The sequence below is a fragment of the Arachis ipaensis genome, chromosome B4 (assembly GCF_059453495.1).
Source record: "Arachis ipaensis isolate K30076 ecotype BB chromosome B4, ASM5945349v1, whole genome shotgun sequence".
NCBI classification, from domain to species: domain Eukaryota; kingdom Viridiplantae; phylum Streptophyta; class Magnoliopsida; order Fabales; family Fabaceae; genus Arachis; species Arachis ipaensis.
Window position 1 is genome coordinate 42,807,369 of NC_142439.1, and position 22,111 is coordinate 42,829,479.

The 22,111-nt window shown below is 38.6% G+C and overlaps 1 protein-coding gene across 1 annotated transcript; it reads left to right on the plus strand.

Annotated features, from left to right (window-relative positions):
* Positions 1–10,922: 10,922 nt before the first annotated feature.
* Positions 10,923–21,203, plus strand: LOC107636457 (uncharacterized). Its single transcript, XM_016339963.2, has 3 exons — positions 10,923–11,513; positions 18,079–18,459; positions 20,658–21,203. Exons 1-3 carry the CDS (start codon positions 10,923–10,925, stop codon positions 21,201–21,203), a joined length of 1,518 nt encoding a protein of 505 aa, XP_016195449.2.
* Positions 21,204–22,111: the final 908 nt, after the last annotated feature.

Sequence of the window (22,111 nt, forward strand, 5' to 3'; positions counted from 1 at the left end):
CCTTTTCAACCTGAAATCACTTAACAAACAAATCAAGGCATCTAGTGGAATCAAAGGTGAATTAAAATCATCAAATTAAAGGTCTAAAAGCATGTTTTCGCACTTAAGCACAAAATGAGGGAGAATCACAAAACTATGCTATTTCATTGAATAAATGTGAGAAAAGGTTAATAAAATGCTCTAAATTCAACACAAGATAAACCCTAAAAATAGGGTTTATCAACCTCCCCACACTTAAACCTTAGCATGTCCTCATGCTAAACTAAGAAGGAAACAAGGGGTATGACATTTATTCAATGCAACTAGACTATATGCAAACTATCTAAATGCAACTACCTATATGAATGCAATTGCTTGGTCAAAACAAATTAATCATCCAAGAGAATGTATGTAAGCATAAGGGCTAAAGCAATAGGAATCAAATCCAACCCACAATTGTATTGAATTATCAAAAAGATTTACAAACTTGCATGAATAAGGATGATTATGGTGAAACCATGTTATTGAGCAATCGAACCCTCACCGGATGTGTATCCGCTCTAGTCACTCAAGTGTTTAGGGGTTGATTCACTCCATTCCCCCCTAATCATGCTTTCCAAGATTTGTTCTTCATCTAACAATCAATAAGTATTCAATGCATGCATACAATTATCATGAGGTCTTTCTCAAAGGTTGTAATGGGGTTAGGGTCAAGGTAGGGTCATATATGGTTAAGTGGACTTGAATTTGAATCTTTGATTAGCCTAGACTTTTCCACCTAACCTATGATAACCTATACAATTAAGTTCTAACCTAACTACCCATTCTCTACTTTTTCACATACTCATGCATTTTCTCTTCATTTCTCAACACTTATGCATTGATTCTTATTGACTTTACTTTGGGGGCATTTTGTCCCCTTTTTATTGCTTTCTTTTCTTCTTTTCTTTCTTTCTTTTTCTATATTATTTTTTTCTTTTCTTTTCCATATTTTTTCTTTTTCTTTTCTTTTTCTTTTGTTTTTCTCATTTTTTCTTTCTTTCAAACTATAGACAAGAACATCAATGCACAAGGTTTAACATTTGATTAATACATGAGTATGCACCCAAATCCCAAATATAAAAATACAAAGCACCCTTTTATCCCCACCAATATTCTCAAATCTCTCCAGCTTGAATAATAAACACTCTCACAAGCCTAAACCAATAAAAGATCCAAACAAGGGACTTTTATTATTTTTCGCTATAGACTTGTAATGTGCTAAAATAAATAACAATTGGGTTAAGCATGGGCTCAAAATTGGCTAACAATGGAAGGTAAAAGGTAGGCTTATTTGGATAAGTGAGCTAATAAAACAATGGCCTCAATCATATAAATGCATGAATACAAGGAATAATAGACATATAGAATTAAGCAAATCAAGGATCACAATCATAGAAAGAGAACAATTGCACACAAGAAGGAAAATAAGTGGTTATAGGATGTTACCACATTATTAGGCTCAAATCTCACAAGCTTGTATTCTTAGCTCAAAACATGTTCCACAAAATATATAATTCAAGCAAGTTCCACAAAAATTTCCAATCAATTGGGGTGGTGCCCTATAGATAAATTCTTTGGAAAATTTCATTGTTTGACTAAGCTTATTCTAAATGCAATGTTGTGATTTAGAAATTTTAAAATTTTCTTAGTTTATCCATTCTTTTTCTTTCAATCAAACCAAATTTCTTACGTAAAAAGGGTAAACTTTGGGTTTCAACAATCCAAATACATTTCCAATCACAACCAAGGAGCTAAAACAACTACATAAAGCAAATCTAACTAAAAGTATGAAATATCTAGAATGCAAGGTGTAAAATGCAACAACTAAAATAAAAGTATCCAAAATAACAAATATATACAATAATCCAAAAGTGCAGTAGAAATAAAGTGCGAAGTACTAAAAATAACATAAAATAAGTGATAAATATCCGAACTCATCACTTAAAATGGCAATCCCACCGACGGTGACGACAGTGACCTCTCCACACTTAGAATGGAACATTGTCCTCGATGCTACTGCTCAGGCTCGGGGTGAGGGTCAACTGTCACATCTGGCTGGGGCTAACGCTGTGGCTCCTCGGGAGGCCGCTGCGCCTTTAGGGTAGCCTGTGTCTGTGGAGGTGCCTCTTGCTGAGCCTGCTCCTCCTCATGCCCCTCCTCCTCCCCCGAAGAAGGGTCGGCAATAGGGGGCAACTCGACGCCCATTGCTACCAATATCTGATCCACTCTATCAAGACGTCGCATGATGCGGCGCTCACTACGCTCCATGAAGCGGAACAGATGCTGTACCAACAGATATGTCGGCTGGAGTGCTGGTGGTGGTGCTATCAGTGCTACTGGTGCTGATGGACCTGCTGCGGCCGAGGAAGATGGAGGGCCAGGTGTCGCTGCTGTTCTGGCTCTAGCTCTAGAGCGAGGCCGGGATGGAGGCTTCTCATTCACCCATGTCCCCCACAGAATCACTTCCTCCTTTTTGTGGACTGGGGGTGGTGACTCATCATCCACTCTCCATGGAGCATCGGCTCACTCAGCCATCTCAGTGATCAAAGTCAGGAATGGGAGTGTGCCATGGACATGCCCTCGCCACAGGAATCTCTTGATCAAGCGGGAGAAGTATACCTCCTTCCCCTCCATGATACAACTAATAAGGACGAGCATGTCCACCAGAATCTCAGTAAAATGGGTGGTCGGCATGACATAGTGTGCAAGGATTTGTTGCCATGTCCAAGCCTCCTTCGTCAGATAAGCAAATAACATCCCCTTGGGTTTCCTGTTGTCAGCATCCATCACCCAAGGGGCATCCAGGGTGGCAATAACACTCCTCAAAGTATCATAATCATACGTCATACAATGTATCTCGACTCCAGCCTGTACATATGCATCTGTGTCGCTAGCCTTAGGCAGGCAGCCGAGTACATCCTCAATAGCCACCTCTATAACCAATATCATTCTTCCTCGTAGGTAGACCGACTCAAGGTTATATCTGAAAAAATTACAGTAAAACTCCTGAACCCATGAGGTGTTTACCCTACCCAGCTCCCTATAAACAAAACCTAGACCCATTCCCTCAATACGGGCATGAATGGATTACCTCGGGTCAGTGGGAATGGCCAGTTTCTTCTTTATGTTGAGGTTCTTCGGCCGGTAGTTTGGAAAGCGGAGCTCACAGTATAGGTTAGGAAACCTGTGAGCGTCGGTAGGTGGCAGTTGTTGGTATGCTTTATCCTTTTCCGAAAGGGGGTTCTAGCATAATTTGTGAAAGGAGAAGCAGCAGAGGATTGAGGTTTCTTCCTCTTTCTAGAGGTGACCTTAGCTTTCTCTTTATCAGACATCCTAAAAAACAAATATGACAGGATATAAACAATTAAGCCAAGTGGAGGAATATAAAGCAAGGCGTTAAGCACATACAAAAAGCAAGAGGAATGACAGGTAATCATGAAGTGAGTCAAAAAGATGAAAACTTGGAATGCAAGCAAACAGAGATATAGAATGCAATCCAAAATGCAACCAAGAAATCATGCAACAATAATAGAACACTTGTTTGTCAAGCCACACTAGTCATCATGCCCGAAAGAATATAAAAGAGTTAATGTGAAAACTAAGAAAAAGGAATTAGAGAGTCAACAAAGTTAGAAGTTAGAAAACTAGGTCAGAAGTCAGTGGCATGACAATCATGGGACTTAACCACAAGAAGCTCAAGAGGTATATAAAAAACAAGCATGCTCACATTCATGAGGATGATGCAAGTCATTGATGATGAAATATGAATTTGCATAAGAGCATACAATAGAAAAGTGGTTCATCAACAATGCCCATGGTCACTAAGATTAAATTGAAATATGGAATGTTTGACACAGAAATCTGACAAACAACTCCTTGAACTAATTTTTTTCAATGCTATCAACGGGAAGCAAAATAAAAACGGAATTGCCGACCAACGTAACCTATGAATAGAACTTGGTGTAAGTCAAGTAAATCTCAAATTCAAAAGTATCAAGTTCAACTCTTAGATTGCAAGTTTAAGAACAATATAATTTCTAGAAATTTTGGCAGCATTCCGGTAGTAAATCAGATGTTCCCGGATAGCAAATAGCAGCAAAAACAGGGCATATGAATCCATCAAACATGTAACAAACAAGATGTAAACAAGGATTGCATATACAAGTAAGAGACACAAATGATATCAGCAGGGCAGCAGTAAAACAAATCTTATGAAACAGAAGTAGCATAGCAGTTACAAGAGTGCGCAGGATATCATACCACAACATTCAGCAAAGCAACAATATTTAGCCATTCAGATAACAAGAACAGATCACTTATCAGGCCTAGAATCTTCTAACCACAACCTAGCTACCTAACCGCATGCAATTCTAAGCTAGCCTAACAAACAGAAATTAGTCAACTAATCTAACTAATATTAATCAGAAGAATTGATTAAAAAGAAAGAAAACAGAGTAGTGGTGAGGCAGGGGAACCTGAAAGGTAGCAGGAATAGAAGGAACTGGAAAATGGGAAGGAAAGGGGAAGCAGCGCCGCCTAGAGATAGTGGCGGCTTGGTTGAGCTCGCGGCGGCACAGGGTTCAGCGTCGGGCAGAGTAGGGGCGGAGTAGCAGAGTGATGGGTGGTCAAAGCAGTAAGGGGGTGGAATAGGAAAGAGAGAGAAAAGGTTATGGTGATGGTGGTGGGGGCTCGCTGGTGGCTGTGGTGGTCACAGCGGTGATGGTTGGCGGCAGAAGGGGGTACGGCTGAGAGCGAGAGAAGGGAAAAGACAGTGAGGGAGGGAAGACGGAGAGAGGGGGGTTATAATCGGCAGCGGTGGGTCACCGGAGTTGGTGGGTGGTGGTGCTTGCAGAGCTTGAGGTGGCAATGGAGGTTCTGTGAGTGAGAAGGAGACGAAGGAGAAGCAAAACGTTGAGGGGAAAGGCTGCGCAAATGCTAGGGCTTCCGCGTCCCTGGGGTTAATGAATTTGAATCCACGCGTACGCGTCCTCTACCTGTCTGCGTGGGTGGATGAAGAAGGAATGGATGCGCAAGCGTTGTATACGCTTAAGCGTGGATAGAGAGAGTGCGCGTTGATGTGTGCGCGGAAGGTACGCGTCCGCGTGGATTGAGGATTGTGCCACACGCTTAGTGAGGTTGCGAGAGTTGCGCAACTCTCTGGAAAATGTATGGGATCTATTTGGACTCATCGACGCGTACAAGTCATGTACGCGTACGCGTGCCTTCCCTTGTGCCCCATGCCCAGTGTTTGCATTACATTTGCCCAACTCTCTGGAATCATGTATGGGGCTGCATCCGCTCTTCGACGCGTACGCGTACAGCGTGCGTACGCGTCCCTGCCCCCCTTTTTTTGTTCAGAAACAGCTAAAAACAACTTAAAATCCCTCTAACACTACCTACAACTCAAAACCAACCAAAATTACAAAATTAACAAAAATCTTTTTGGCTTTTGAAAATTTTCAAGTACAAGTAAAGAAAACTTGCTTCACAAGCAAACTCAACGCATTAAGATAAAGACTATATGAAGAGAGAAACTACCTATAATGGCAACTCAAATAACTTATTAATCAAATCTACAAGAGTGTGGAAAGAGTTTACCATGGTGGGGTGTCTCCCACCTAGCACTTTTATTTCGAGTCCTTAAGTTGGACATTTGGGAAGCTCTTCATCAAGGTGGCTTGTGTTTGTAGTCATCCTTGAATCTCCAAGGATTTTTGCTCCTCAATTGGTTGTCAGAAATTCCAACTGTCTTCACCAAGCTTGGGTGGAGTTCAACCCAAGATATGAGGTCCCAAAGTTGGTCTTCAAAGTGCGAACCGGGATACCATGTCTTATTTTCGCATCCGTCTTCAAGTTGATTATTATGATTCTTCCATCCGGGTGGTTGACACATGGAATTCTCTTTGGAAAGCCAAATCATCCTCCTAGACCCACACAAAGTAGCATTCATCCAATCATGATGCCTACGCCTTGAAGGTTCGATCTTAATGAGCCTAATACTAAGCTTCCAACCACTACACAACTCCCTCTTGCTATTGACTCCGCAAAGAGCTCTAAGTTGCCCATTCGTTTCAATCAAGCCATATTCAAGTAAGAAAGTGAAGCTTAAGGGAAAGAATTTTACCCACTTGAGTGTTGTGTTGGATGGTGATTTAGGAAGGGAAACTTCCCCACACTTAGACAATGCGAGGTCTACTCCCTTAGGATCCTCCTTAGTTGTTTCCACTTCTTGACAACTTCTTTCAATTTCTTCTTGCTTGTCAACTTCTTCCAATTCCTCCTCATCATCAATCGAATCAAGTTTTGGGGGTTGTGTGAAGCCCAATTCAATATCAAGGTCACATTTAATGGAAGGGTCTTCGACAAGGTTACCAATATCACTTGGCTTGGAGTTGTCTTCAATAACTTCAATTTCACACCTAATGGGAGGTGATTCAATTTTGGATAAAAAGGCATTGATGATTGAATCTATCTCTTGATCAACCTCTTCATATTCTTCAATTTTGATATACTCCGGAGGTTGTTGAGACTCCCATGGTGGTTCCGCATCTCCTAAATCTTCAACCACTTCTTCCTTTTCTTCAACGATCATAGATTTCTCCAAGTGTCCCAATACAAAACCCAACTCCTCCTTCTCCACCTGGCTTTTCAATCTAATCTTCGTGCTTTGCTCTTCTTTTGATCCTTCACATGCGGCTACGGAAGCACCTTGAGTGTTCAAGCATTGGTAGGCTAAAGTGTGCACTACCTTGGTCAAGTTGGTCACAAACTCTAGGATGTTCCTTTGTATATCTGCTTGTCCTTGAAGTAGCAAGGTGAGAGAATCACCCATTGAGGCTTGGGGTGGATAAAAGGGTTCATTATTTTGGGGAAAGGGTTCATAGTAGGAAGGTGGTTCTACTTGAGAAGGGTATGGAGATGGCGTGTATTGAGGTGGTTCTTGGTGGTAATCATGATAGGCTTGTGGTGGTTCTAAAGGTTCTTGCTCGTAATGGTCACAAGGATAATGTAGGGGTGATTGGTCATATGATGGATAAAGGTCATATGAAGGTGTTTGGTAAGGAAAGGCTTGTGAGTATGGTTGAGGTTCATATTAAGGATAAGATTCATAGGCATATGATGGTGGTTGTTGATTGTCACAAAAAGAGTCACCATAGCCATTGAATTGACATGCATTAGGATAGTGATTGTACCTATAAGTATCCGGAGGTTGTTGCCAATAGGAGTGATCAATTCCTTGAGGCTCCTCCCATCTTTGTTGGTTCCATCCTTGATACATGTTGTCATTGAAGTTCACATTTTCTATAACACAATTAGAACCAAACTCATAGCCAAAATGGTGAGAATTCATGGTGGAAGCAAAAACAAACTAACTAAGTCCTAAAGCTAACAAAAACTAACAAACAAGTAAAAGACAAACATATTCACAATATTCACATATATAAAATAACCAATAACATAACACCATTAAAAATCCCCGGCAACGGCACCATTTTGATGAATGGAAAATTGATGGTATAGAATTCACAAATGAAATCTCGTCGAAGTATAGTTTCTAAACCAACAATAATCCTTTCATGCAAAAATTTGTTTGTCACAAGTACAAATCCCTAATGAATCTAATAACTGAAGTATTCAAACCTTGGGTCATCTCTCAAAGGAATTGCAGGGTAGTGTTCTTGTTATTGGCTATGGACATGTATATCTTGGGGTTTTGGATAAGAAACAAGAAAAGTAAATGGTAAAGTAATTCAAATGATGAAAAGGTCTTGGCAAGGTTTGGTGGTTAAGGATCTCTATCCTTATTACTAACCACAATATGATAATTACAAGGATTAATCCCACTAAGGCATCCTCTAAGAAGCAAAGGGAAATTAAGTGAGCTATATCAATCCAAGTCCATAAGTCCTAGCTATTCACTAAATGAATTAATGAGAGCTAGAGTCAATGGCTACCAACTATCAATCACTTGGACATTAGTAACTCAAGAATTCCTAAGTTACCTTCCCAAGACAAGAACATAAAATTCTACTCTAACATCCTTTCAAGCATTTTGACAAACACTTGGAAGGTATAAAAGAAAAGCATAGTAATAAATTGACAACAACAAGAATAAAATCTAACAACAACTCATTACAAAGAATTAACAACATCAATAAAAGAGAACACAATTAACATGAAAATAAAAGGAACAAGAGTAGATCAACAACAAAGTATAGAATCAAAATAGAAGAAATTACAACAAAAGAATAGAAGAACAAAATGTAACAACAAAGAATTTAGAGGTAGAAGTAGATGAAAGCATGAATTAAAACCTAGATCTAAGCTTGTTAACCTAAACCTAATCCTAATTCTAGAGAGAAGTGAGAGCTTCTCTCTCTAAAACTAATACTAAAGCTAGATCTAAAACCCTTAATGATTCATGATGATGCATTCCCCTTCAATCCTTGGTCCTTTTAAGCATTTTGGCGCCAAAGTTGGTTCAGATTGGGCCCCACACTCTCTGTGAATTTGCTGGGCACGTTTTCACTTAAAAATCACGTGCCAGCACCGACGCGTACACGTACAGCACGTGTGCGCATCCCTTAGGCTTTTGCGATCCACGGGTGCGCATCCATTGTGCGTGCGCATGGATGGTTGCATCCGAATCTTTGGTCTTTCCATGTGTTCTCCACTTTGCATGCTTTTCTCTTCACTCCTTTGATCAATTCCTAGCCTTTTCAACCTGAAATCACTTAACAAATAAATCAAGGCATCTAGTGGAATCAAAGGTGAATTAAAATCATCAAATTAAAGGTCTAAAAGCATGTTTTCACACTTAAGCACACAATGAGGGAGAATCACAAAACCATGCTATTTCATTGAATAAATGTGAGAAAAGGTTGATAAAATGCTCTAAATTCAACACAAGATAAACCCTAAAAACGGGGTTTATCAATATGACTATAAAATTAACCCTATTAATTTAAATTAAAGATCCTAAAAGATATGGTAACTAATTTAAATCAAATTTGATCTCATTGAATTAGATCATATTTGATTTAAACTTAAAACTCGTAAACTTACTACTAAGTAAATCAAAATCAAATCAAATTTGTGACACTTTTTAACAACAAAACAAACTGAAATAAAGACTACACAATTTCAAAATTAATGCTAGATTTACGCCTTCTACCGAATTTAAAAAGCACTATTGGACTTCTTGCTATCTTGATTTAACTCAATGGGTCTTGTGAGTGTCGTCATTTTAGCACTACTATTTTTTAGACGAACTCTTGGTCTCCTTAAAGTCCAAGAACGGCATAATATAATTCTTCTAGTATTCAAATTCTTGAAAATGGCAAGATTACCATTCTGCACCTTCTCCCTAAAATGACAAAATTGCTCTCTTGAACATGTATTATTCTCTCCCTCTTAAAAAAGATTCATCCTCGAATTTGCATATATATCAAAAGGAGAAAAATTAGATACACTAAATACAGCTGGACCATAATACTTACCAAAAAAAATTATTCTTGTTAGAATTGTCCTTAATAATCTCCAACACTTGGAATGGTCTATCTTCTTTAGCAACATGTGTTATTTTTCTTTGAATGAGATTCTCTTTTTTCCTCCAATGAATCTAAACCCAATCTCTAAGTTCAAATACCATATTTTGATGACTCTTCTTTACTCATTGAATTATGGCTATGTCCTTCATGTGTACAAGGTTTAATCTTTTTAACTTTACTGGCACATCTAAAGTGCCATTATCACTCAAGGACAAAAGTAATAATTTCAAAATAGTCTAATACTTAAAATCATTCAGAGATTCACAAGAATAACAACCAACACAGTTATAAATCGTTGAATTATAAAGAAGTGAAATTTATAGTAAATAATTATCTAGGTCAGAGAGAGTTTCAAGCCTCATTTAACTCTAGCATCAACGGTCTTACCTCAACCATCCAAGCCCATCTTTCCCGTATGGAACTAACCTCTACCTCTAATGTTCAACCCTCAAGCTCTAGTGCATTACCTTCTCAACCTTTACCCAACCCCAAGGGTGGCATCAATGCCATCACCTTGAAGTCCGGCACAAAATTGCAAGAGAGGATTCCCGATGAGCCAAGTTCAAGAGATGTCACTCAAGATGAGGATGTGGTGGTGGTAGAAGACATTGAAGAGGAGGATGAGGTACTAGAGGTAGTTGAAGAAGTGATTGCTCAACCAAGGAGCAGAGTTCTTAAGGATGGAAATGTCTTGCAAGAAGCTACTCCAATTCCATTTCTCACATTGGCAAGGAAGACCAAGAAGCAAGTTGAGCTAGATCCCAAGATGGTGGAGATATTAAAAAAGGTTGAGGTAACCATTCTTCTTTTTGATGCTATCCGTCAAGTCCCTAAATATGCAAAGTTTCTAAAGGATTTGTGCATGAACAAGGAGAAGATCCATGATTTAGAAACTATTCCATTAGGAAGCTCAATTTCGGCTATGATGGGCGATATACCGGAAAAATGTGGTAACCCCGGTCCTTGCCTAGTCACTTGAACTATAGATGGGATACAATTTGTTGATTGCATGTGTGATCTAGGTGCTTGTGTGAGTATCATGCCTTTGTCGGTTTATGAGGTCTTGAAGCTTCCACCGTTGAAATGATCGGCCGCCCGGTTTGTTTTGGCGGATAAAAGCATAATTTCTATAGTTGGTATTGCGGAGGATGTTCTAGTGAGTATAAAGCGGTTGGTCTTTCTGATTGATTTTCATATTCTTGAAATGCCCCTAGTGATTCTGGAAGGACATCATTTATCTTTCTTGGGAGGCCATTTTTGAAGACCTCCCGGTTCAAATTAGATGCTTTTCCGGGTACCTACTCTTTTGAGATCGATGGAAGAGCGGTGAGCTTTAATATTGATGAAGCCATGAGACATCCACCGGAGGATCATTCTATTTTCCGGTGTGATATGATTGATAATGTGGTGGCCGAAGTCCACCATGATGGTTTTGATGAGAAAAGTATGATTCAAGGTCCAAGTGTGGGGAATTCCCATGTATGTGAAGAAGATGCCTTATCACCTCCAGTGTTGCCAGACGACCAAGTGCCAAGTCATGAACAAAATGTAGATTTGAAACCACTTCCACCCCACCTAAAATATGCCTTTCTTGAAGATAACCAAAAACTCCCGGTGATTGTTGCAAAGGAGCTCACCTCCCAACAAGAGGAGAAGTTGCTTAATATCTTAAGGAGAAACAAAAAGGCTATTGGGTGGAGCTTGGCGGACTTAGTTGGCATAAGCCCTCAAGTTTGTGAACACCGAATTTTCCTAGAAGAAGGAGCCAAACCCGTTCGGCAACCTCAAAGGCGTTTAAATCCCACCATTATAGAGGTTGTGAAGAAGGAGGTCACCCGGTTGCTAGAGGTCGACATTATTTATCCGATTTCGGATAGTGAGTGGGTGAGCCCCGTGGAAGCTTCTTTGCCTAGGTTGTCATCTACTCCTACATTTGAGTTGGTGAAATTCATCTCTATTAGCTTTATTATACCACTCGAATATGGCTTGCTTGAAACGGATGGACAACTTAGGGAAATTTGTGGGATGAAGCGCAAGAGAAGGATGTTTCGTGGTTGGCATTGCAAATCAAGGCTCATTTTGGTTGATGCATCAAAGGTGAGATAAAACGGTTGGACTAGTGATCAATTAGGTGGGTCTAGGAGGATGTTTGGTTGCTTAATTAAGAATTCATCCTGCTCACCACCCGGATGGACTAATGAGAATCAACTTGAAGACGGGTGTCAAAACAAAGTGTGGGATCCCGGATCGCACAAAGAGAATCAGTTTTGGGAGCCCAATGTTTTGTGAAGAACTCCATCAAGGCTTGATGACATTAATTTTGAAGAATGGAGCTTATTGGAGATTCAAGCATTGGTGGATGTTCAAAGATAGCTTCAAGCACAAGCCACCTTGATGAGGAGCTCCCCATAAGTCCAACTTAAGGACAATAAATAAAAGTGTTAGGTGGGAGACACCACACCATGGTAACATCCTTCTTTTTTTTTCTCTTTTGTAAATATTGGTAACTAGTTTAATTTCATGTTTTGATTGATTTGTTGAGTTTTGTTGATAGTTTAGTATGTTAAATAAGGTTTTATGATGTTTTGGTAGCTATTAGGAGGTTTGGAATGCTTGGTTTGGTGCAAAAACATGAAAAATTTTGAAAAACAAAGCACCAATCCACGCGTACGCGTGCCTCACGTGTACGGGTAACCCAAGTATTTTCAACCATCCACGGGCACGCGTCAGCCATGCGTATGCGTGGATTCAAAAATTTCATCTCCAAGCCATTTTCCAAAGAGTTGCGCGAGCATCGCGTGAACACTGTGCCTTTCGTGCAAGCAACCCACGCGCACGCGTCGCTCTTTGAATAAGCCATCCACACGTACGCGTTGCTTCCATTTCACCATCCCCACGCGCATGCGTCGATGAATGTGTACGCGTGGATGCCCTTTCTTTCACACACTTCTTTTCTCATCTTCTTTCCATTTCTTTCCTTCTCCTCTCTTCTTCCCTTCTTTTACCCCTCATCCAACACTACCAAACACCATTTATAACTATTCCTTTTAGTTAGTTAGTTGTTTAATTAGTTTTATTTTTGTTTGAATTTCTCTTTTTCATTATAAGTGTTGGATCATTCATCTTACTTACTGCTTATTGCTGCTGATTGTTAATGAGATGTTTGTTTAACATCATTGTTGTTAATTGTCATTGTTGGATTTCATCATTGAGATTATATTTTGATACTTGGTTTTGAGTTTCTTTTTTGAACAACTGTGAACACCGAGTGAATGACATTGCCCTCAAGCTTTTTAATTCTTTTGAATTGCATGATTTGGCCACCATGTGATTTGACCCTTTTTCTTTGATTAGGCAATTTTTGATGGATGTTGTGCATTTATCATAATGCATTGTGCTTCTTGATCATATGCATCCATATGTTTTTGGCTTGAATGCTTTCATGCTTCTTTATTGCTTGTTTAGTTGTTTTAACCCACAAGTTTAGAGCATCTCAAGCATATTAGGATGAGCGGAGTGCATAATTCTTTTGTGTAATTGTGACGTAGTTCTTTTTATGCTAGTGTGTGTTCTAGACCGCATGCATCTTAGAACTCACACACTTTAATTCATTAATGTCACACAATGGGTCACTCACTTAATTTTAATGATTATTACCTCATTCCAACAATGTATGCTTCCTTGCTTTTGCATTTACTTTTCTTACTATCATGTCTTCTATCCTCAGGATGAGTCATTATAAGCTAAAAGGGAAGCGGAAGAAAGAACATGCAGCAACCGGTTGACCTACCAGCTGAAGGTGGTAACTCGGCAAGTCGTCGTACCCCCCTTACTCATCTTTGAATGCACCAAGGACGGTGCAAACTTTAAGTGTGGGGAGGTCGTCCGACCAGTCGGCGTTTTTGGGTGACAAGTTCCTAATCCCAACACTTTCGCATTTCATTCTTAGGTCTTTTAGGATTTTTAGTTACATTTTCCTATTTTGCATATATGTACATAATAAGCTTAGTCAATATAATGGAATTTTTTAAGAATTTATCTATAGGACATCCCAATTGATTTGAGTAAGAATTTTTCATTGAACTTGATTGAATTATATATCTTGTGGAACATGATTTTTAAGTTAAGAAGACAAGCTTGTGAGTTTTGAGCCTAATGGTGTGGTTACATCTTATAACCACTTATTTTCCTTCTTGTGTGCATTATTCTCTTTCTATGATTGTAATCTTTGATTTGTTTGATTCTTTATGTCCATTATTTTGTGTAGACATGCATTTATATGATTGAGGCCATTGTTTCATTTAGCCCACTTACCCAAATAGCCTTACCTTTCATCTTTCATTGTTAGCCAACTTTGAGCCTACGATTTACCCACTTGTTCTTAATTTAGCACATTACAAGCCTTAAAGAGAAAAGTAATAAATGTCCTTTATTTGGATCTTTGATTGGCTTAGGCTAGTGAGTGTGTATCATTCAAGTGTGGAAAAAAACTTGGGAGATTGGTTGAGAAAAAGGTTGTATTTTGTATTTCTATTGAAATATTGGGAATTGGATACATACTCATGTGTTAATTAAATATAAAACCATATGCATTGATACTTTTGTATATACTTTATTGCAAAAAGAAAAAAAATGAGGAAATAAAAAAAATATACAAATAGAAAAACAAATAGAAAAAAAGAAAAAAAAAAGTAATAAAAAGGGGACAAAATACCCTAAAGTGAAGCTCAACAATACTCAATGCATATGAGTTGTGATCAAGAAAAGAATGCATGAGTATGTGAAAAGTAAAAAATGGGTAGTTAGGTTAGCTTTGAAATTGCATAGGTTGTCATAGGTTAGGTGGGAAGTTTAAACTTATCAAAGATTCAAATCTCAAGCTCACTTGACCATATGCATCCTACCTTGACCCTAGCCCCATTACAACCTATGGAAAAGACCTCATGATATTTGTATGCATGCATGAAATGATTGTTGATTGTTAGATGAAAAACAAATTTTGGAAAGCATGATTAGAGGAGAATTGAGTGGATCGACCCTATACACTTGAGCGAATAGAGCGGATACACATCCGGTGAGGGTTCGATGCTCAATTACATGTTTTCACCTAGATTCATCATTTTTCTAGCAAGTTTGTAAAATCTTTAATAACTCAATTCAATTGTGGTTTGGCTTGGTTGTTAACATCTTTGGCCCTTATGCTTATATTAGTTTTCCTAGGAATTGATTTATTTTGACCAAGCAATTGCATTCATTTAGATAGTTGCATGTAAGTAGATTGCTATAGTTTAGTTACATTGAATAAATGATAGTACCCTTTGTTTCTTTCTTGATTTAAGCATGAGGACATGCTTGGTTTAAGTGTGGGGAGATTTGATGTATCACTATTTGGTGGTGCATTCTATGCTGAATTTAGGGGATTTTATCACCCTTTTCTCACATTTATTCAATGAAATAGCATGGTTTCATAATTTCTCCTTAATTTGTACTTAAGAGTGAAAACATACTTTTTAGGCCCTTAATGGGTTAATTTTAATTCACCTTTGATTCCGCTAGATGCCTTGATGCGTTTGTTAGTGATTTCAGGTTGGAAAGGCTAGGAATGGATCAAAGGAATGAAGAGAAAAGCATGCAAAGTGGAGAAATCATGGAAAATCAAGGATTTGGAATGCAATCATCGACGCGCATGCGTAGCAGACGCGCACTCAGGGAATTGAAGTCGCATGGCGACGCGTACGCGTACATGACACATACGCCTGGAAGCAAAATTGTCAAGCGACGCGTACGCGTGACCCACGCGTACGCGTCGATGTTCGCACGTGACTTCATTAAAGTGAAAACGCTGGGGGCGAATTCTGGGCTTCCCAGGCCCAAATCGAACTCACTTCTAAGCTTAATATATGCAGAAATCAATGAGAGTCAAGGGGGGGGGGAGTCATAATTGAATTTTTAGAATTCTTTAGATAGTTTCTAGAGAGAGAAGCTCTCTCTTCTCTATATAATTAGGATTAGGTTAGATTAGAATTTCTTAGATCTAGGTTTAATTCTTGCCTTGATTTACTTTTCCTTTTGCAATTCTTGTTCCTCAACCTTTCTTCTCTCTAGTTTAGCATTTTATTCTTGCAATTGTTTACTTTGTTGTTGATGCACTTTTGTTTCTTCTATTCTCTTTTAATACAATTTTGTGTTTGATTCCTTTTATTGTTTAATTTCTTTCTTGTTGTTAATTTCCTTGCAATTGGTAGTTGTAGATTTACTTTTCTTGCAATTCTATCTTGCTTTGCTTTTATGCCTTCCAAGTGTTTGATTAAATGCTTGGAAGGATGTTAGTGTAGATTTTTCTCCTCTTGGCTTTGGTTGAGTAATTGGAAACTCTTGAGTTATCAAACTCTTTTTGTTGATTGATAATTGAAAGTTGCTAGTTATCTTAAATTCTGCTAACTCTAGTCTTTCCTTAGGAGTTGACTAGGACTTGAGGATTCATGTTGATTTATCCACTTGACTTGCCTTCATAGCTAGAGGTTGAATAAGTGGGAGCAATGAACAATTGATGTCTGATGAGTGGACTTTTTGACGGTTTAGAATTCTCAATAAACTCTCGTTGTAAAGTATAGTTTCTAAACTAACAATAGTCCTTTCATACAAAAATTTGTTTGTCACAAGTACAAACCCCTAAAATTATAAACCGAAGTATTGAAACCTCGGGTCGTTCTCCCTAGGAATTACAATAAAGTGTCTTGTTATTGGTTATGAGGTATGTTTTAGGGGTTTTTGGGATAATAGGCATGAAATGTAAATAGTAATGAAAATAAACTAGCAACTAGCAAAGCTCTTGGCAAGATATGAGAACTAGAAGTCCTATTTTAGTTATCCTTCTCAATGGTGACCACAAATTGTCCATTGCTACCACTTAGTTAACCTCTAACCATGGAGAAAAGTCAAGTGGATGAACTAACTTGATTCCATAAGTCCTAGCCAACTCCCAAGGGAAAGACTAGCTTTACTGGTATCCAAGTCAATTAGCAACTTCTAATTATCAATCATCAAAGGCATTAGATAACTCAAGCGTCACTAATTACTCTACCAAAGCCAAGAGGAACAAAATCTAACTCATATCTAGAAGAGGCATTTTATTAAACACATAGAAGGAAATAAAAGTAAACAACATGAATTGCAAGAATTAAAGAGAGATCTAACTAGAATAGCAAGAGATAACCAACAGAAAAGGAAAACAATTATGAAACAACAAAGAACTTACCAATTGCATTGAAGGAGAAATGTAGATCTACAAAAGAAAGTTCATAAACTACAACTAACAATACAAATGAATTACAAGAAAAAAAAATTATACAACTACAAGAGAACAATTAGGAAAGAAAAAGAAAAATTAGAAGAGGAGAAGAAGTAGATCTAGATCTAAAACCTAATCCTAATTCTAGAGAGAGAGAAGTGAGAGCTTCTCTCTCTAGAAACTAACTTTAACTACTTCTAAAGCTTAAACTATGACTAATGATCCAAAGTATGTTAATTCTCCTTCAATCCTTGGCTTAAATAGCATCAGAAATGAGTTGGATTGGGCCCACAAGGCTTCTAAAATCGCTGGCCATGAGTTGCATTAAGTGACTCATGTGCAACCATCGGCATGTACACGTACCGTGCGCGTGCGCGCCCCTATCCGCGATGCAACTATGGCAAATCTTATATTATTTTGAAGCCCCAGATGTTAGCTTTCTAACGCAACTGAAATCACATTATTTGGACCTCTGTAGATCAAGTCATGATCGATTAAGTGCGAAGAGGTCGGCTTGACAGCTTTTGCGATTCCTTCATTTCTTCATAAGTTCTCCATTTTTACATGCTTTTCCTTCATTCCCTTGATCCAATCTTTGCCTCCTAAATTTGAAATCACTTAACAAATATATCAAGGCATCTAATGGAATCAAAGGTAAATCAAGATTAAACAATTAAGGGCCTAAAGAGCATGTTTTCACACTTAAGCACAAATTAGGAGACAATCATGAAACCATGCTATTTCATTGAATAAATGTGGGTAAAAAGTGATAAAATCTCCTTAAAATCAATACAAGATAAACCTTAAATATGGGATTTATCAATGTCACAATTGAGGAAGATAATGAGGATAGGACTTCTAGTTCTCATTCCTTGCCAAGAGCTTTCTTGGCTATTAGTTTTATTCTTGCAATTTACTCTTCTTGTTCCTTATTCAACCCCCCAAAATATACACTTCATAACCAATAACAAGAACACTTCCCTGCAATTTCTTTGAGAGAGGACCCGAGGTTTGAATACTTCGGTTATTATTTTTAGGGTTTGTTACTTGTGACAACCAAATTTTTGTATGAGAGGATTCTTTGTTGGTTTAGAAACTATACTAGCAACGAGATTTTATTTGTGAAATTCTAAACCATACAAAAATCCATTCATCAGGCGTTTCATCAAGGACTTTAGTAAGGTAGCACTACCTCTCTCTCGATTGTTGCAAAAGGATGTGGAATTTGATTTGAATGAAGAGTGCATGGAGGCATTTGACAAGATAAAGATTGCTTTGACCCAAGCTCCTATTGTGAGAGGGCCTGACTGGAGTAGGCCATTCAAGATCATGTGTGATGCCTCAAATTATGTGATAGGAGTGGCGCTAGCTCAACGCGAGGGTAAAAATCCTTATGTCATTGCCTATGCCTCTAAGACCTTAGATGGAGCCCAGTCCAACTATACTACCACCGAGAAGGAATTGTTAGCAATTGTCTTTACCTTGGATAAATTCCGGGCTTATTTACTTGGATCCAAGGTGGTAGTATACTCGGACCATGCAGCTTTGAAGTATTTGTTGGCCAAGAAAGAATCGAAACCAAGGTTGATCCGATGGGTATTTCTTTTGCAAGAGTTTGATATAGAGATCAAAGATAGGAGTGGTTCTCAAAATTTAGTGGCGGACCACTTGAGTCATGATAAACCCCATATTTAGGGTTTATCTTGTGTTGAATTTAGAGGGTTTTATCATATTTTCCCACATTTATCCAATGAAATAGCATGGTTTTATAACTTCTCTTTTAATTGTGCTTAAGAGTGAAAACATGCTTTCTAGGTCTTTAATTAGCTAAAATTAATTCACCTTTGATTCCATTAGATGCCTTGATATGTTTGTTAAGTGATTTCAGATTTAGGAGGCAAATATTGGATCAAGGGAATGAAGGAAAAGCATGTATAAATGGAGAACTCATGAAGAAATGAAGGAATCGCAAAAGCTGTCAAGCCGACCTCTTCGCACTTAATCGACCATAACTTGAGCTACAGAAGTCCAAATGACGCGGTTCTAGTTGCGTTGGAAAGTTAACATTCGGGGCTTCAAAAAGATATAATATTTGCCATAGTTGCTATACGTATGGTGATGCGTATGCACACTGTACGTGCACGCATCGTTGCTGCCATATGATCCACTTAAAGCAATACGTGGCCAGCGAATTCTAAAGCCTTGTGGGCCCAATCCAACTCATTTCTGATGCTATTTGACCCAAGTATTGAAGAAGAATGAGACATCTAGTCATTAGCTTAGTTTTATTTTGAGTTTTATTATGCTTTAGTTAGTTTCTAGAGAGAAAAGCTCTCACTTCTCTCTAGGATTAGGAGTAGATTAGATCTAGATTAGAATTTCTTAGATCTATGTTTAATTCATTCTTTGATTTACTTTTCCTTTACAATTTCTAGTTCCTCTTCTTCTCCTCTCTCTAATTTTGTATCTCATTCTTGTGATTCTGTACTTTTATGTTCATGCACTTTTGTTTCTTCTATTTTCATTTCAATGCAATTTATGTTTTCATGTTCCTTTATTATTCATTTGATTTGTTGTTGTTTAATTTCTTACAATTGAGTAGTGTAGATTTACTTTTCTTGCACTTTTTACTATGCTTTCCTTTTATGCCTTCCAAGTGTTTGATAAAATGCTATATTGGATTTTAGAGTAGAATTTAGTGCTCTTGGCTTGGGAAGGTAACTTAGGAACTCTTGAGTTACTAATGTCCAAGTGATTGACGATTGGGAGCCATTAACTCTAGATCTCACTAATTGATTTGGTGGAGAACTAGGACTTATGGACTTAGATTGATATAGCTCAATTGACTTTCCTCTACTATTAGTTAGGAGTTGACTTAGTGGGATTGATCCTTGCCAATTCTCATGTTGTGGTTAGTGATAAGGATAGAGATCCTTGACCACCAACCCTTACCAAGACCTTTGTAATTGTTAGTTTATTCTCATTGTCATTTACATTTCATGCTTCTTATCAAAAACCCCAAAATATCTCATAACCAATAACAAGAACACTTTATTGTAATTCCTAGGGAGAACGACCCGAGGTTCAATACTTCAGTTTATAAATTTAGGGGTTTGTTAATTGTGACAAATAATATTTTGTATGAAAGGACTATTGTTGGTTTAGAAACTATACTTGCAACGAGACTTCATTTGAGAATTCTAAACCACACAAAAGTCCAATCATCAAGTCACCTTGAGCACACAAAGGGCGATTCCATTCCTATCAATGATTCATTTCCTCTTGAGGGCTTGCTAGCAATATCCGAGGTGATCCCTTGGTATGCACCTATTGCCAATTACTTGGTTGCTCACACCTTTCCTCCCAATTTTTCTCAACATCAAAAGGATAAGCTCAAAAGCGAATCCAAATATTATATATGGGATGACCCATACTTGTGGAGATGTGGTACCGACCAAGTAATTAGAAGGTGTGTTTCCCAATCCAAATTTTACTCTATCTTGGAGGCTTGCCACTCTTCTGAGGGTGGTGGCCACTTTGGTTCTCAAAGAACGGCTAGAAAGGTCTTAGACTATGGATTTTGGTGGCCTACACTCTTCAAGGATGCATCTCTCTTTTGTATCTCTTGTCCACAATGCCTTAGGTTTGGAAATATTTCCAAGAAGAATGAGATACCCCAACAAACTATGTTGTTTTGTGAAATACTTTATGTTTGGGGTATTGACTTCATGGGCTCTTTTCCAAACTCTAATGGTTTCATATATATTTTACTAGCTGTTGACTATGTTTCCAAGTGGGTGGAGGCAATTCCAACCCGAACTGATGATACTAATATGGTTCTTTCTTTTGTTCATAATAACTTTATTTGTCACTTTGGGTCACCACGAGTAATCGTGAGTGATCAAGGCTCTCATTTTTGCAACAAAAGGATGACAGGGTTGATGAAGAAGTATGGCATCATTCACAAGGTGGCCACGGCATACCACCCCCAAACAAATGGTCAAGCCGAAGTCTCCAACCGGAAAATCAAGCGCATATTTGAAAAGATTGTGAAGCCTCATAGGAGGGATTGGAGTTCTAAGCTCGGAGATGCACTTTGGGCCTACCGAATGGCTTATAAGACACCAATTGGTATGAGCCCGTTACGGTTGGTCTATGGGAAGGCTTGCCATATCTCGGTGGAGGTAGAACATAAGGCTTATTGGGCCGTAAAAGAATGCAACTCAGGATTTGAAGGGGGGAAGGGGGGGGCAGAATCGAAAGGAAGTTACAGTTGGTGGAGCTTGAGTGTCTTCGGTTGGAAGCCTATGAGAATTCAAGGCTCTACAAAGAGAGGATGAAAGCGGTGCATGGTAGAAACATCAAAAGGAGAGAGTTTAGAGCTGGAGACCTAGTCCTCCTCTATAACTCAAGATTGAGGTTGATGTCAGGCAAGTTAAGATCAAGGTGGGAAGGACCTTATAGGGTGGAGAAAGCTGAGCCATATGGTGTCTTCCATTTGAGTCACCCTTCAAGCCCCACAATTCTCAAGGTTAATGGCCATCGTCTTAAGCTTTATCATGGAGAGAAGATGAAAAGCAACAAAGAGGTTGAGCTGTTCCTTCTCGAGGATGCACCCAAAGGTGAAGAGATCTGAGCTCATGACCGTCCAACTTAAGGACGTTAAAGAAAAGTGCTAGGTGGGAGACACCCCACCATGGTATGATCTTCCTTTGTACATAGTTTCTTGCATATAGCTTTTTGAGTCTTTGTGAATTTGGTGATTGCTTGATTTTGTGAGTTTGCTCAAGTATGCTAGTTTTGTTTGCTTTTTGTTGAAATGCTCATGAGGAGTTCATTGATAGTGGTTTGGTTGAATTGAGATGTTGAAGAAATGCTTAAAGTTGAGTGTTACATGAAGTTTTGGGTGTTTTTGAACCTTTTAGCATGCATTACTACCAATTTGTGCTATAATTTCTCCTCCTCATGTCTATGAAAAAAAGGTCTATCGACACACAAGCGTGCTCTACGCGTGTGCGTCGGCGCGCTTCCATAGCTCCTGGAACTAAAACTAGAGAGTTATGCCTATTTTGTGTGCATTTAGTGCTGGGAGCACAACTGCTCCCCACGCGCAAGCGTCAGTGACGCTTACGCGTCCCTCGTCATTTTGCACACCCACGCGCAAGCATGGGCGACGCGTGCTTCATGCTAACTTTGTACACGAGGCACAACTCTATCCATGCATGCACGTCAGCTGATGCGTACGCGT

What these genes read in the sequence shown, in the direction of transcription:
- LOC107636457 (XM_016339963.2), top strand. Translation starts at nt 10,923, where the DNA reads ATGAGACATCCACCGGAGGATCATTCTATTTTCCGGTGTGATATGATT. An exon ending in CTACTCCTACATTTGAGTTG is followed by an intron (nt 11,514 to 18,078) that starts GTGAAATTCATC and finishes TTGTTGCAAAAG; the next exon opens with GATGTGGAATTTGATTTGAA. An exon ending in AACCAAGGTTGATCCGATGG is followed by an intron (nt 18,460 to 20,657) that starts GTATTTCTTTTG and finishes TATGTTTCCAAG; the next exon opens with TGGGTGGAGGCAATTCCAAC.